The following is a 16,921-nucleotide window of genomic DNA, read 5'->3' as shown; positions in this document are numbered from 1 at the left end:
GTTTAGTTAGGGCATCACTGACGCTGAAGAACTCAATGTTTTTTTATAGACAGCTTTTCTACCAGGACTTCACATAGATCAGTCTGTGCAGGGCTCCATTAGATCAAATACACACTTGCCACCAACTGGACAGGGCTAGGAATTGCATTTACAAATTGTAAATGTAACTGTTAAAATGTCTGATGCCAGAAACCACAGGACAAGTCCATAGTATAAAAGCTGTTTTGGCAGCACAAGATATCAATACATGATATTTGATGTTTCCATTGTTGCGGCTGATCAGTCGTTGTGTCCATGTTACGGTGCCCAGTAATGGTGTGATACAATGTATAAAAGCTGTTGTAATTCACATCAAAAATTTAAATCAAGAATGTAAAATTTACTTAACTCTTAAAACTAGAAACTGTGCACTTTAACCACAAATCAATGTTGATTTCAGAATAAAACCAGGAATAAATGTCCTTGGCCAAACATTACAAAAGGCACTGTATAGGCCAGGGTTCCCCAAATCTTACCCTGGAGGGCCGGAGCACTACAGAGTTTAGGTCCAACCCTAATCAAACTTACCCACCTGTGATTTTCTAGTGATCATGAAGACCTTGATTAGCTTGCTCAGGTGTGTTTGATCAGGGTTGCAGCTAAACTATGCAGTGCTCCGGCCCTCCAGGGTAAGATTTGGGGAACCCTGGTATAGGCCATGGTTTCCTTATAGGGCATTTATTAAATAAGGGTAAAATAACTTTTGACACCAAGTATACACACAAAGCTAACTTAATAACAATGTCTATACAAGCACACATAAGAATAGGACAAAAAGTCCAAAGAGACTGAGAAAGATTATTTCATTTAGTTTTAATTTAGTACTGCACTGATTAGGCTAGATAACAACAGTTCCTACTGCATACATTTGGACTGCAATACACCACACATTAGATATGAAGGAATCCACATTTTAAATGCATTTTTTAATTGATGTTAATACAAATACAAAGTTATGTAGTTTCTCAAGAGCAGTACTAAATAAAAATGTTTTTATTTATATAAATTAAAAATGGGGCTATAGTCAAGTGCTTTATAGATTAAAAAAACATTTCCAGGCGAATTTTCTTACAGTCATCTGGATGCCTTATCGCAACACCGCTGCGAAGAAGCATTTCTGTGTATGGTTGCCAGAAAGTGTCATCGGTAGTGACATAAGGGTCATGAGGTGTTTCTAATGTTTTGTTCGTCAGTTTCTGCAATAAAAAAAGTGTGAATGATTTACAGTGCTAACTCATAAGAGTTTAACTCAAACAGATTGTATTACTACAGATTTATGTCCATTCTCTTTAATTAAATGTCATCAATTAACCTTCCACTCAGGGCTCAACATCATCGTTTGTTCGGGACAAGTTTTGGATGAGCTTGTTTTGGATTACTTGCCTGATCAGACAAGTAACTTGAAAATGGCTGCAGGGCTGGGCAATTTGTCAAAAAATTTATTCTAGATATTTTTCAGTACATTTGACCGATTCATTTTCGAATGGCTTAACTAGTCAACTTAAAACATGACTACAACAATACTGCAGTAACATTCTCTGTCCAATAACTTAATTTTTATAAGATGCAAGAACATCTGGTTACAGAAACGAAGGGCCCTATTTTAACGACCTAAGCGCATTTTCTAAAGCGCACAGCGCAACGTCTAAATGGGCGTGTCCGAACCCACTTTTGCTAATTTAACGAGAGGAAAAATGGCTTGTGCGCCGATTGTTTTGGGATCATTTATAGTCCTTTGAAACTCAGTTGAAAAAAAACTGTTAAGTTTTGAGTTAAGTATTAAATGTTGGGCTTTATTAAAGTCCATTAAAATGAGAAAAATCCTGCAATGTTTTCCTCAAAAAACATAATTTCTTCTCGACTGAACAAAGAAAGACATCAACATTTTGGAGGACATGGTGGTGAGCAGTGTTGGGGCTAGTTACTCAAAAAAGTAATATATTACGTATTACATATTACTCTCAAAAATAGTAATGCCTTACTTTACTTTATTACTCCCTGGAGAAAGTAACTAGTTATATTACTAGTTATATTACTAGTTACATTTTTTTCTGGACAAGAATTTTTATTTGGGCAAGCCACGGCCAAGAAAATGCTGGCTTCCTTACCCGCTACAGGACGTGGGGCACAGCGTTCGGAGAAACATTAAAGAGTGTGCACTTCACCGTCAAGTTATTTTCCTTCCGTTGAACATAATAAAATATGACTGAATCTCCACCCGTCGAAACTAGCTTTCTGTTGCTGGGAACCTTCCTCTGAAAAAGAGCTTGCCGTTGTTGACGCTTCCATTTACCCGATCTGTCTTTGTGCTGCTGCCGCTCTGTGCTGCTGGCTACCGGGTGTCGACCAATCGGTGATGGTAAATGATACCTCGTGCCAAACTTAGACCAATCACTGTTCCATTCACGCCCTCCTCCCCTTCCCTTTTGTTCTCTGTGTTTTGTGCCTTGTGTGATGAAGGTGCTACTGGCGAATGTAACTTAAGTAACTAGCTCGGGAAAACTGTAATAATATTACCATTTTCAGACGGGTAATGCCTTACACTACTAGTTACTGAAAAAAGTAATTTTATTACAGTAACTAGTTACTTTGTAACTAGTTACACCCAACACTGGTGGTGAGTAAATTATCTGGATTTTTCTTTTAAGAAAATTGAATATTCCTTTAATGTGGAGACACATTTCAAGTGAGAGCAAGGTTAAATTTTAAGATACATTGTAACAGTTCCCTTTCGAAGAACTCGTGCTGCGTCACTGCGGTGACACTTTGGGACGCCTCCAAGGGTAAGTGCGTCTGAATGTGTACATCAAATTTAACCAATGGTAAGACTTAACGACAAAGACAGGGTGACATGGGAGCCAGGAAGTATATCGCAACCTGAAATATTGCCAAAGACGGCATTACAGCGACGCAGGAAGTATGGCAAGGGAGACGCAGCGTCTCGTTCCTTTCTCAGGGAACAACAGTTACATACGTAACCAGAGACGTTTTCATTTGTTAAACACAACTATGCAAAAAAGCATTTTCATACAGAAGATATAAGGATTTAAAGCGAACAGTTTAGCACATGTGCTTAAAAAGTCAATTATTTTATGATATTATCCTACTCTACAAAGGGAATAATGTTTTTTTTTTTCAATAAAACTTTTTGCATTAAATAGATTCAAGCACTTTCAATGACCTGTATCTATGCATGAATATTTTAAAAAAATTTCGCCCAGATTCACAAACTTTCAAGGATTTCAAGGACCCGTGGGAACCCTGTGCAATGCAAAAAATAAATAATAAAATAACTGCTGTTATTTGTGACATAGCCTTTATCTATAAAAAAAATCTGGTATAACCACATTGATATGGCTGAAATGCCATTTATATCGTCAGCAACTTTTTAACTTAGACAAGTGAATGACAATGCTTAATATCAAGCCCTGTTCCACTGATTTACTTTTAATTAGAATTTGATACAAAACAGCATGAGAAAATATAAACATGAAAACTAATGTTAGGTTGAGGGTCCAAACATACCTCGATAATCTCACTTAATGAAATCAGGACAACATCTGCGTCACATGGATCTGCCTGAAAAATGAAAGCAGTTTGTAAAAGTGTGTTGTGGTTTGATCAGGTAACGTGTGTAAAAATGGAACCTACTCGCTTTTTCTTTGTGCCATTTCCTTGAGGAGCAGGAAGTGGAAAGTGCTCAGCTAGCATGTCACTCAGCATTTCCATGAGGCTGCCATGATAATCTTTGAGATTGTTAATTTTTCTCTTCATGTCCTGCAGAACACTGCAATATGAAAATAAATGTAAAAACTTTTACATTTATATCAAAGCAGTTACATATGGTTCTTTATGTAGGTGTTGTAAACGTAGAGGCTAACTGGGTTTATACAGACACACCTCCAGTCACCACTTGTAATTAAACACTCGCAAAAAAACAGTGCTTTTGTTGCTCTGGTTAACAATTCAGGTTTGCTACTGTAGCTGTTGGAGCCACGTTATGTTCTGCTAGTCCTTTTGAGGAAGTCTCTGCTTTCAACACATCTAGACAGCTATTTCCATGCGCGTGCGAAGTAGGGGTGCTACAGACCTCCTTAATTTCTCAATATTTGCAACACAGATTTTGGCTCTTTTATATTTATTAATTCAAAGTGTCTTGTTAAGTGTCACATCCTTTGTTGGCAAACAGTTTATTATTACAAAATAATTAATTATTATTAATTCAGAGAGTCGTGTGATTTTAGCAAACAAGGCTTTATTATGTCATAACGGTTTCCAAACGTTTCGAAAATCTGACGATTCACCACTAGGGGGAGTTGATCACAAATGACTACTGTAGGTGAACTCGTTTCAGTTTTATTGTAAACGTTTATAAAACATTTGATCCTTCTGACTAATAACACTACCATTTTGTCTACTTTTTGTTTATAGACAGATTTAATTAAAAAATTTGCATAATTAAAAGGGAGTTCCTTTTAATTATTTGTTTGCCATAAATAAAACTAAAAACACAGAATACACTTTTAATTATGTCTTAATTAAATTAAATAATTTATTTTCTTAAAAACATATTTTTAGAACAATCTTGCTATTATTTCGTAAAAAGTGTAAAATGTTTGGACAGATCTTGCTGCTTTTACACTATTTTGAACAGCAGGTGTCGCCAGCACGTATGGTGTTTCAAAAGTGAGCCAACAAATGCCTCAAGTCACAATGTCGGCTGCTGTATCTTATTGTGGTGGTTTTCCAGGTAAGTTAAGTTATGTATCCTCAAAATTCATGTATATATTTTTTCATTAAAAGACATGCAGTGCAGGGCTCCAGACTAACTTTTTTCACTAGGAGCACAGTGGCCCCCAAATGAAAATTTTAGGGGCGCAACTAAGGGTGTGATGGTGATTGTATAACTGTGAGACCGTCGGTTATAGTTGAACACCATCATTAGAACTCTATAACCGCTAAAACCATGTTATTAAAAAAAAAATACTTTTATCATAGAATGTCTAAATACTGATTTAAAACAATTGTTAACAGTCTGTGTTATTAATGGTCTACGTCGTTGTAGACCATTAATAACACAGACTGTTAACAATTGTTTGGACGCGTGCTTGGACTGAATGAAAATTGTAAAAACCAGACAGTTAATAATGGTTTTAAACTACTTTTTATTCAGAACATGACAAATACAAAAACTAAAATCTTGTTTTAATGCATCTGTATTAAATGTAAATCTATTTGTTATGAAATCAACACATTTCTGACACAAAAGCAGCAGACTACTGTCCCTTTAAGACCCAAGACAGACTGCTTTAAGTTTCAATATACTGAGTAACAACTGTTTATGTTCACTTAAACAAGAAAGAAAACTTAGTTCAGTGATCACGCGTGTGTTATACATATACGAGCTATACACGCTGATAAATGGATGTCAAGACTGTCACGTTGCTGTGGGAGCGCACATACCCAAACACTATATTCACTGCAGTGGTGGATCTGCTGCTTTTCCTCAGTTTCCTGAATTTGTGAATGTCCTGTAAATATACTTTTAAAGCTGTGCGGACGTGTGCGTGCGCAAGGCGGACGCTGAATGAAAGTAAAGTATACTGCACGCACCTGTGTCTGCTGTGTTTGACGAACCCTGTTTGCGCGTCCAACATTACACACAAGAAAATGTTTCCGCGCATTTGGATTCCGTGATTCCGTCCACGTTATCCGCATCGCGAAAATCATAGGTCTCTACTAATAAATGAATAACTTGCCTCATCTTCCACCCCTTCAAGTCTGACTGTCACTGTGATTGTAAACCAAGAGCGCGTGCCGCATCCGGAAGTGCTCGCGCAACATTACGCACAGTGCTTAAACATTATCGATCACTTATCGAACTGTCCTTATCGTTTTATCGAAAAAGTTTATATCGGTAAAATTATCGTTATCGAATTATCGCCCAGCCCTAGTTTAAAAGAATTCTCGTCATTGTGGAGAGCGCAGTTCATGGTTGCGTACGCGGAGTTTCGCGGAATTTTCGTCAGTGAAAAAATTAAGAAATTCGACGCTAAGCACTTAGTTCTCCGGTCACATAAAAGTCATGTGGGAACTGATCGGAACTGTTATTTTGTAAGTTTTGTCAACAATTCTGTTCACTGGGAGCGCAAAGATACATGCACTCTCTCATCCATGTCTCTCTCACTGCACGCGCTCAACTATCTGACCGAAGTCCGAACACAAATCCTCATGTATTTGTTCAGTTTTATGCGTTTCAAGCGAGCTGAGTCAAACTAACTATCCCTCGCAATGTTATTCACAATTCTTTTTAAGTAGTTTTTTGATCAGTATTGCCGTTTACATTTTCCTTGTCTTCTTATGAAAGACATTTGCTCTACAAGAGATTAAGTTAAGTGCACTAAAACTTAGACCTAAGCATTAAATAGGTTGTAAATAGTTGGTTACTTTCATGGATAAAGTAAAGTGTTCCCCTTGTTATGCTGCTTGGTTGCTGCTACTGTGTGCAATGGTGTAATTATTTTATTTATGTATTTTCAGCAGCACTGGATTTTCGTACTTGATCTACCTCACCTGTTTTTACTATTTGTTAAATATAGTTCAATAAATGTTCCTTTTTTAAATTAAGAGTTGTAACATTTGATTTTATCATTGTGTCATTTTATGATGTAAACTGAATGAGCAAAGCAGTATCGGCGCCAAATATCGGCAGCCTGTATCGGTCATCGGCTAAGGCTGATGGAAAAAATCGGTATCGGCAAGGCCGCCTTAATGCACGGGCTTACCTGGGCTGAAGCCCAGGGGCCTCCCAAGTTCAGGGGCCTCCCAAGTTCACGTTCATTTTGTTTTTTAACTTGTCAGGTTGTCTGTCAATCACTCTAACTGCACGTTACATGGCTGCTGATTGGTCCGTGGTAACTTACTGTGAAATAAAATATCAGACGTAACAGATTTTTCTATTCCGCGTAAAGTGCGCGTTGTCAACTTGGCATTCCTGCATGTAAGAGTGAGTGTGACAGAGACACGGGAAATAATCCACCACCAAATGAAAGAGTGATTTCCGAAATTTCATAATAAGCACTGAGGTGCAGGTCTCTCTCTCTCTTTCGCGCGCGCGCTCACTCTCTCTGTGCTCGTACAGCTGCGTCTCTGGCACGCAGAAGTCTCTCCAACCGTGCGCAAGAAACTGTGCCGCCAAATAAAAAAGGGGTTCCCGAACATTAATGCTGTTCGTTGTTATAAAGTTTAAGTTTACTCGCGTTTATATCAGTGACGCGTGCGCAGCTGGAGCGCTGTAGTTTGACGCGATGTAAGCTCACAGTACACACATCTGGTTTAGAAAGACGACGCAACGGTAAATGTGCAAGTCAAAGCGTGACAAGACCATCTCAAATAATCATCCCCTGATCGCACCATTCATATTTATAATCTCCTTATCTAAAGATCTTATATACAGGTATGTTCCCTGTCTGTTTTGTGCATATTCATACGTGTTCGTTTTACATGCGTAGTATGCATAAATACTAAATACAATGCATAGCCTACTATATCTTCAATAGCCTACAAAATAAATAACTGATTACAAAACAAGATTCTGTCTATAAAGACTTATCTTTTGTTAACATTAATGCATTTTCACTTTAAAACTAACTTTAACTTCTTATATTTTTACAACTGTGGTGAGCATTTAGTTAGTGAGTGGCAATTTTCTGCAAATTTGTATATTCCAAAAACTATATAAACATTAAGCTTATAAACATATATACTTTTGGTTTTATTTTCACCACAAGTTGCTGTTTGTGGTTGTTAAATAAAGTGTCTTTATGCTCAAGTGGGCTCAGTGATATGTTATTAATGATAATATGGTGTTTTCTGGGTCAAAGAGGGAAAACTACATTTTGTGATGTAGATTACATAGATATTACACTTTTTTTTTTCAAAATGAGACTATAAATTGAGGGTATGGGGGGCCTCCAAAACCTCTCAGCCCCAGGGCCTCACATTAGGTTAAGGCGGCCCTGGGTATCGGCACAAAAAAAATTCCATATCGGTCGATCCCTACCATAATCAACATGCTAATCAAATTTCCACTGTATCACTAATAAATACTATGATGTAGGGTAGGAGATTATTTAAATGATTCAAGCAACATGAACAGAATGGGTCACGTGACGTCCGAAGCTCTACAAACTCACTTAAGGATGTAATTTTCATTCCCACAGTAAAACTAACATACCCATGTCCTGATAACGTCTCATTTTCATGTTGTAATGTGGTGACTCGCTCAGACACTGCACTTAACACTTCATTTTTTTCTGCTAGCCACGTCTGCTCTCTGAAAAATAATGACAAAGTACTCATTAATAGTAATCAATAGCTGAACCGATTTTGTGTGCTTTTATTCACACCTAATAATTGACACTTTGTTTAATATTACTTCCTTAAAAATAATGTCAATAAAACGTAATTGATAAAAATAAATCTTATAATGGTCTCACCTTTTCAACATTCCTTTTAGGGCACTGAGTCTTGCTTGTGAGCATGATAATACCATTTTAAGTTGACTGTTTAATCTTTGCAACTGTGGGGAAATAGTAATAGCGCTTACATTTAATATACTCTGGGTGTTGTGGCTGTTATTAACGCGACCGCTTACCTCTTCCTTTCCGACAGATAATAGGACATCTGGATTTGTCAGCAGTACTGTAAAATAAAGCAGCAGATCAAACTGTAAATCATATGTGGTAACTAGACATTTTTAGTTGTATGGGAGGTTGCGTCATTTATACAGAGATGTTTACATTACACTTACATTTTGGTTCCATTTCCTGCCACTGTTCTAGCTCAGCTGTGATGGCATTTAGACGATTTACTGCCTGCTCACAAAAAATGAAAGACTCATTTCAGAATTATTTTACCGATTTATTCTCTTAACATACATATCACATTTTTTAAAATTCAAAATAACCAAAAGCAGGACAGACCTCATTGGACTCATCATCATTTGACTCAGTATCTGCCAAAATTATCTCATTTTGAAGCTGAAAGATAAACAGTAGTTACGTTATCTTAGTTGTAGAGATGCACAGATTGAGACTGAAATTGGCAGATTTTACACATGATCGGATGAACCATTACGATTTCAAAAGAACGCAGTGAACAATCCCTCTAAAAAAGTGGATTTTTGTTTATAGCCTATAAGCTGTCAATTGTAGTTCTTAGAAAGAAAATTGGGGGGAAAACTGTATCACCTATAGAAAAATCTGAAATGGGAATCGATTAAGATCGGTCGTGAGTGACATTCGGGCCAGTAAAAAGTATTGTCACTTGCCCGATCGGGCTAGTGCATCACCCTTCGTCACTAAAATATATTTTTATCAATATATATAATTTAACATCTTGGAAGCAGACATTTACTGGGGTAAAACACGAGGAAAGAAACAATGCAATATTTTGCTGTCAGTTTACAGGTATAGCAGAGAAGTTTTTTTTGTTGGAACATGTGACTGTTGTATACAATTATATTTGACTTATGAATTATTATTTTTAGATATGTGATAGACACTGACATTTTTTTCTTATCGGGGCCAATGAAAATTTTGGCAGGGCAAGTGAAAACCTGAACCACTGGCCCGACTTGGCCAGTATAAAAAATTATTTGCGTTGAGCCCTGCGGTGCATCTCTAGTTAGTAGCTGAGGATGGTCATTCTGCGTCTGAAAACCACCAACAAATCAAAAATAACTAATTTAATTACATGTGCTATGTGAATTGTGTTTTTATATTTCTTATATTATTAAAAAAAAATGTGTCATGGCTATTAAAGCTAACACGAAATGTTATATTTTAGGTAAACTGAAAATTTGCAACTGCAAGATGACTATTAATGTTAAAACATAATTGCAAACCTTATTCAGCAGTCCAAACTGTTGCTCACACTCATCTAACAACACCATTTTTGCAGTATCCATGCATTCTGCATCCTCTGAAGACTGGGTGTCCTGGGCCATTTCTGTCTGCTTTGACGGTGTTGGGGTCTAAAATGTGCCATACAAACATTTAACAAAACAAAACATGTAACCAAATTTACGTCCCTTTACTTAAGACAATAACACATTGTTCGTCATTCTATTAAACAAATATTTTATAAATCAACCACACACGTAACGTTAACGTTACAGGCAGCGCAACCCAATCATTAAACAAATCCTCAAATCAAAAGTGTCAGAGGTGAAAAATTAACCGTGCTCCTAAATGCACGACTTAAGAGAAAAATAAGGCCATTCATTACTACTGTCAATTTTAAACTTCACAATCCATGAATTTAGTAAGCAATGAAAAAAAGATTTACTAGCCGTGAAGCTAACCAACATTTAAATTCCTGGTCAAAAACGTTCTGTAACATACCAAAACTAATGTTTATTTTCCTGCCACGTCATATTAGGACACTAATTTACTTAATTATGCCGACACTTACCATATGTATGCTTTATTTGAACGGAAAGCCGCGCCGTATTTAAACAAACAAACAATACAGGAAAACAAAAATACCGCCAGCAAGACGTTATGACGTAAAGTGTTGTGATACGCTGCTTCTTCTTCTTGAGCTTAATGGCGGTTGGCAAAGCTGCATTCCCGCCACCTACTGGAAAGGAGTGGGGAGCACATAATGTTTAGAAGTATGTAACTTAGAGGGAAAAAAACCTCACAATTCTAACCTAAATCCTTTTACCCAATCCTGATTCTTTAAGATAAATAATTAGTTTGTGATAGATTATTGTTTCGTTGGCCCATTGGCCGTTTCTCAATTCGAAGGCTGCAGCCTGCGGAGGTCGCATATGCAGGCTGCATGCGTCTTTAAGCCTAATTAATTTAAGTTAACTGATAATTAAAATCGCAATTTATGAGCATATTACAACAATTTCCGATTAACTAAGAATAATAGTCAACTTTATAATCATTCATATTTTAAAATAAGACCGTCTTTATTATGTAAGCAGCCATGAAATGCGCCCTCCGGAGGTTGCAACCTTCGGATTTAGAAATGGTCATCGTGATACGCTGCTCCTTCTTCTTTTTCTTGTGATTTAACGAAAGCTACTGCCATCTTAGGGGATTTATTTGCTCGACCTGTTTTTGTTAATTTAAGTCTCTGTAATCCTACTTTTATCCATCATGTGTTCCTAAATTCTTCATATTTCCAACAAAGAATAAGTTCTATAGTTGTTAATTCTTGATAAAAACACAAAACATTAAGTTCTGCCCTATAATGAAAAGTCTAATGTAAACTATTCAAGTTGTGTGTTCTATTTTGGTCTAGGTTTAAGTTTAGCTGTCTATCCAGGTAGTTTAGGTAAAATAGCTCTGCTTTAACTAGTGTTCATCATAACTTACATAAGCTGCTCTGGGGATGGATGTTATGTTCTGGATAAAAGATCTCCCACCAGATTTCACACTAGATTTATTTTTCATACTAGATTTACAGATGTAGGCCTATTAATGCATTACTGTCAGACAAAAGTGGTGTCACATTTGAACTTGTGTTAAGCTTAAAATTTGTTTTAGCCTTCATAAAATTGTCATTAAATGCTTATTGACTAGTGGCAAAAAACACACAGGCCCCATATGACTTTCCCTTTTGGGCTCCAATAAGGGTTTTTAGCTACCCCATTTGTGTGTGAGCCCCCATAATTTTGTCATTAATAATAGTAATAATTATTATACTATTTGTATAAAATATAATTATTATTATTATTGGATGTTACTACCACATAATTACCCAGCAAACCATGACATGGCAGATTGCCAGTGTTTTTTGGGCAGCACAAAGTCCACCGTCGGCAAACCTTTGGCAATCTGACCAATGTAAAATGCTGTCTGTCTGCCTCTACCAGTGTTTTATGGGTGGCACGGATAGGTGGAGTTTGGCCGGAGCAGAGTCAATTGTGATTTTGTCTGAGCTAAATGAAATAGATATATGAGAATTCATATTTTATTTGTTTAATCTTAATATTTTAATAGGTATGTGAGTAACTTAAGGCTAAAATAGTTTTAATTGATTTAAACCAGACGTTTTCAACCATTTTCAGGCCAAGGATCTCTTAATGTAAGGAGGAGCAAGAACTCCCAGATACATACTGTTAACATAATGAATAGATTTTAACTTGGAACCTTAATTTAAATCAAGCATTTTATAATTTCTATTATAAGCCTATTAATGCATTTTTATTTAATGCCTAATTAAATTCAAAGAATATTTGGAGGACCCCCAGTCATGCCACCATGGACCCCCAAGGGGCCCCGGACGCCCTATTGAAGATCCATGATTTAAAGTGCCAAGGTTGTGGGTTTGATTTACAGGGAATGCATATACTGATAAAAATTTACTTTGAATGCACTGTTAGTTGTTTTGGATAAAAACATCTGCCAAAAAATTATAAATGTAATTGATTACAGTAAAACTGATTTATGCATTCCAGAATGGTACACACACAATATCATATGTGCAGGTAGTATTTATTTAATACAAAAAGTGTATCAAAATCACAAGTGACAGATGTTATAGACAACATTTGACATATACAACTAAAACTAAACACATGTTCACCATTTTAAGGCAAAATACTGGCTTTGAAGGCACTTTAAATGTGTGCTTTCTATGAATGAGTGTTTGATAAAACACACGTTTGTGTACCCGCCAAGCTTTTGGGTACAGACCAATGAGACAGCAAAATTCAGATGAGATCTTTGAACAATGTGTCCTAACCTGAGGTCAGCAGAGGCACTTAAAGGTACATTGTGTAACTTTTTAAAGGATCTCTTGACAGAGATGCAATATAATAGACAAAACTATATTATCAATGGTGTATAAAGACCTTACACAATTAACTATATTGCTTTTATTACCTTAGAATATGCCCTTTTTATCTACATACACCGCGGGCCTCTTTACATGGAAGTCGCCGTCATGTTAGTAGCCCTAACTGGACAAACTGTTTTACAAAGCGCAATTTGGTCACTATGTTGTCTCAGATGACAATGCTGTTGGTTGAAAATCGCCACCTCACCAGTAGATGCCGCTAAAATGTACACACACCACCTTTAAAGGCCTTCAAGTCCGTATAAAAGAAACAAGCCAGTTAAAACTGAAAACCACAAAAAGACAATCGTGATTGGAATCTGTGAGCATGCAAAGTATATACATACAAGTTGAATGACATTGTCAAAGATAAATGTAACCAAGTTTGGACATCAGTCTTTTATACACTCCAAAGGCTGGCAGACAGTAAAAATGTTTATCATTTCATCTGAGCACTGGCACATGAACGGCACCATAATTAGATGGTTTAAAGCATTATGGTAAACCAAATTATTTTCAACACATGCAACTATATTTGATAATGTACCAAAGTCAATCTTACTCCCACCAAATTTAGTCAGAATAAATCCTAAACCAACCAATATACAATTCTTAAAATTGTATAAAAATTACTTCAAATTCAAATTTCCATTTAAAGTTATAACGTAAATAACGTAATGAAAATAAAATTAAACATTTAATTAAAAAAAATGTAAGGTTGTTTGTGAAAAAGTAATTTTAAAATTCAGTTTGAATCTAAACCTGTAAAATGTTTTCCAAAAATGTTTTTCTTTTAATGTTGTAATATGATAACATTATAATATTGTTGGAGTAGTACTTCCGATAAATTGTATAACATTTTAAAAAATGTGTAACAAACAAAGACACAAATAGAACACTTATAAAAAATGATTAGTGCAAATATCAAATGTACAAAAAACATAAAAAAATAACAAAGAAGAAATGTATAATACTGTGCTTGAGTCTGGGGCAGTGCTTCTGAGAAGCCAAGATCTGATGGTCGTATGTGTATCAATTTCATCTATTCTGCCGCTCTTTTCTACTCTTCAAAATCAGCTTTACATAAAAAGTTAGTTTCTGAATCTAATGTATCATTAAAGAAACCACAAAATTGGTTTCACATCAGTGTAAAAAACAACCTGTTGATTCAGAAAGCCTCATAAGTATGAATCAAGTATATATACATATCTGCAGATTTGTGTCTGATGGCATCATCACTGTTGACAATTTGGTTTGATTTGCTTGACTGCAGTGGAATATAACTCTCATCTTCCATGTAGTTTCTTTGGAAAAAAAGATGCTGGTCAGGGGGAGATGAAATCTTTGACCAGTTAAGTCCCATTCGATTGGCAGTGTTAAGCTAGTTTGTGCTATTTGCATACTGACCTTTAAAAGCAAGTATTATGAATATGCACATCTTTGTATCGTTTGACATTTTGAATTCAGAGATCTCCTGAGTTCACCGTTTATGATGAATATACTATGTGATCAATAACAGCAGCATGTTATCTATATGATCATATTAGACATGATGTTATTGAGCATGTCTTAAAGGAAAAGGTCACCCAAAAATTAGAAGGATGTCATCTGTATTTTGTCCTAAACATTTATATATATTTTTTATATTGATGAACACAAAAGAAGATATTTTGATCAATGATGATAAGCAGACAGCTGATTGTATCCATTGACCTCCATAGTAGGAAACAAATATTATGGAAATATTTTGATTAATGATGGTAAGCACACCCATATTTCTTTGCCTAAAAATATGTTTTAAATATATATGATAAATACATTTTGTAGAAAATAGAGCTTAATTAAATATATTTTAGAATTTCAAAATATATTTAGTTTTAACCTATTAGCAAATATTTCTAAATGTTTTTCAGGGCTAACAAATACATTTCTATTTGTACAACCCATAGGGCACAAAATATAGTTTTCCTTCCAAAATATAAAAATTTGTCTAAAATGTATTTATACGTATGTATAAAATGATATATTATGTGTTTTTGCAGCTGTGTGCTTACAATCATTTATCAAGATATCTTATTTTGTGTTCACCAGAAAAGAGAAAATCATACATGTTAACAACATGATAAGGAGAAAGTGATGACAGAATTTTCTTTTTTGGGTGAACTATCCCTTTAACTCGTCTGATTTGCTTGGTTTAACTAGTATAAATCTCATAAGGTTGAGTTTGGTTCATGTGCAAGCTTTTGTGAAATATGGGCTTTGAATCTAATATTATGTTTTCTTCAGCTGTGACGCAATGTAAGTGCTAAACTAAAATGAAACAAAACCATAATACACTTTTGTCCTAACACATTGCAAAAGCTAAAGTTACCAGTTGCTACTTCGTTTTTAAGGCATTGCTAGGTGTTTCAATAAAACGTGATCACCACAAGCCTCTATGATGAAATGATTAACCCCTAAATGAAAAAAAAAACTAAATTGCACACATCTCCTTAACAAGCTGTGTTACTGGATGCATTATTTATGTTGCATTTCTTTTTCGGTCTGAATAGACAAAGTAAAAACTTCCATCTTGACCCATCAATATCTACACTAAATAAAACAACGAGGTGAGGGGAATGATCATTATATCTAAAATATTATTTACTCTTATGTTTCCCTTCTGCTAAAACTACACACAAGCATCAGTTTAAGCTGTAAAACCTGGTGTAACCAAGCATTGTACCCAAAGTTGAATAACATCTTAAATCTCAGGCTGTCTTTTAAACACTCATGATTTCATTCTTGTGTAAAAACGCTGTGTGAATATTTAAACCAGGAACACGATTCCTGGGTGAACTGTTTCATTAAACACCGAATGTCTGGAGTGTGTTGAATTTTGTGCAAAGTTATGAGATCGGAGCAATATCTTAGCTCTTCATTAAAGTCAGCATGTCTTTAGTTTTAGTCGTCACTGCCAGGGCAATTTCTTGCCCGCTAGACTGTCTCTCTCCTCTTGAAACTGATTTTCAGAGGGCGGCACCGGAGTGGAGCAGGAAGAGGGCTGAAGTATAGGTGTGGGTACCGAACCCATCAGGTTAAGACTCTCTACAGAGTCTGCGTTGAGCAGGCGCTGGTTCTCATGTTGAGGACAGATCACGTAACGATTAGGATGGTGCACTTCGACAGTGGCCACCGTGCCAGAACCTTTCAGTGCCCCGAGTGCACACGGGAGCCCCATTGTGGGGTCACGGCCCCCCACGGCCCCCAGCTCTCCGGAGGACTCCTCCATGTTGACGTAGAGTATCTCATCCGGGTCTTGGCTCGGCAGATCTTCCAGGACCTTTTCGAGCTCGCAGCGCAAGATCTCAAAGCTGGGCCTGTCCTTCGGGCTTAGTAGCCAGCAGGAGAACATAAGGGAGTAGCTGTAAAGAAATAAGAAACATAATTGATTTTAGTGATGATAAACATTCTCTTCAGACCAAAGACTTTCATCAGTGTTCATGCTACAAATACAATGTGAAAGTGAAGTGTTTGTCAAGTTGACCAGTCTGTCCCCACAAGCTCAAATGTCAAGCTATGCCTACAGTACAGTCTGCACATGTTACAAGCACATTTGCACAAGTTGCTATAAAAATATGATTTGTATACTTACATGCAGTCTAGGCAGTCTGGTGGTTGTTTGAGACGGTTACCCTGCCTCAAATAATCATAGATTTCACTGTTTTCCACTCCAGGATATGGCGTCTGACCTCGAGTGGCTATCTCCCACATCGTCACTCCAAATGACCACTTAAGGACACACAGACAAACATTTCTAATCAATATCGACTCAGAAGCAAACTTTACATGAAAACTTTTAGAAAATATTGAATGGCAACAGAAAAAGTGAGTGATGTTTTTCCAAGGAAAGCTGCATGTGTAAAGTGTTTATGGCTTTTTCAGCAGGTTATTGCTTTGGCTGCTAAAATGTTCTCGATTTGTTCCTCCCCAATTTTAGCTGAAGCTGCCACCATACTCTCATTTGGATTTAAATAAGGGTAAA

At 36.2% G+C, this 16,921-nt stretch overlaps 2 protein-coding genes across 2 annotated transcripts in view; both read right to left on the bottom strand.

The window, feature by feature from the left end:
• Window positions 1-702: 702 nt before the first annotated feature.
• On the bottom strand, window positions 703-10,644 carry cenpk (centromere protein K). The gene is made up of 10 exons (XM_065281773.1): window positions 10,516-10,644; window positions 9,947-10,075; window positions 9,024-9,080; window positions 8,852-8,915; window positions 8,696-8,742; window positions 8,538-8,620; window positions 8,276-8,374; window positions 3,691-3,826; window positions 3,565-3,618; window positions 703-1,235 (listed from the first exon to the last, which is right to left on the bottom strand). Exons 1-10 carry the CDS (start codon window positions 10,516-10,518, stop codon window positions 1,080-1,082), a joined length of 828 nt encoding a protein of 275 aa, XP_065137845.1. The 5' UTR covers window positions 10,519-10,644; the 3' UTR covers window positions 703-1,079.
• A 1,893-nt stretch (window positions 10,645-12,537) lies between these two features.
• The window catches only part of axl (AXL receptor tyrosine kinase), a 56,307-nt gene continuing 51,923 nt past the window's right edge, over window positions 12,538-16,921 (bottom strand). The window contains exons 19-20 of the mRNA XM_065281772.2: window positions 16,532-16,668; window positions 12,538-16,301 (exon numbers count right to left, since the gene is read on the bottom strand). Of these exons, the coding sequence (XP_065137844.1) occupies window positions 15,848-16,301; window positions 16,532-16,668 (591 nt within the window). The 3' untranslated portion in view covers window positions 12,538-15,847. The remainder of the gene's footprint in view (window positions 16,302-16,531; window positions 16,669-16,921) is intronic.

This window comes from Paramisgurnus dabryanus, chromosome 8 (assembly GCF_030506205.2).
Source record: "Paramisgurnus dabryanus chromosome 8, PD_genome_1.1, whole genome shotgun sequence".
Lineage (NCBI taxonomy): Eukaryota > Metazoa > Chordata > Actinopteri > Cypriniformes > Cobitidae > Paramisgurnus > Paramisgurnus dabryanus.
This window is presented reverse-complemented; position numbering and strand designations above follow the sequence as displayed.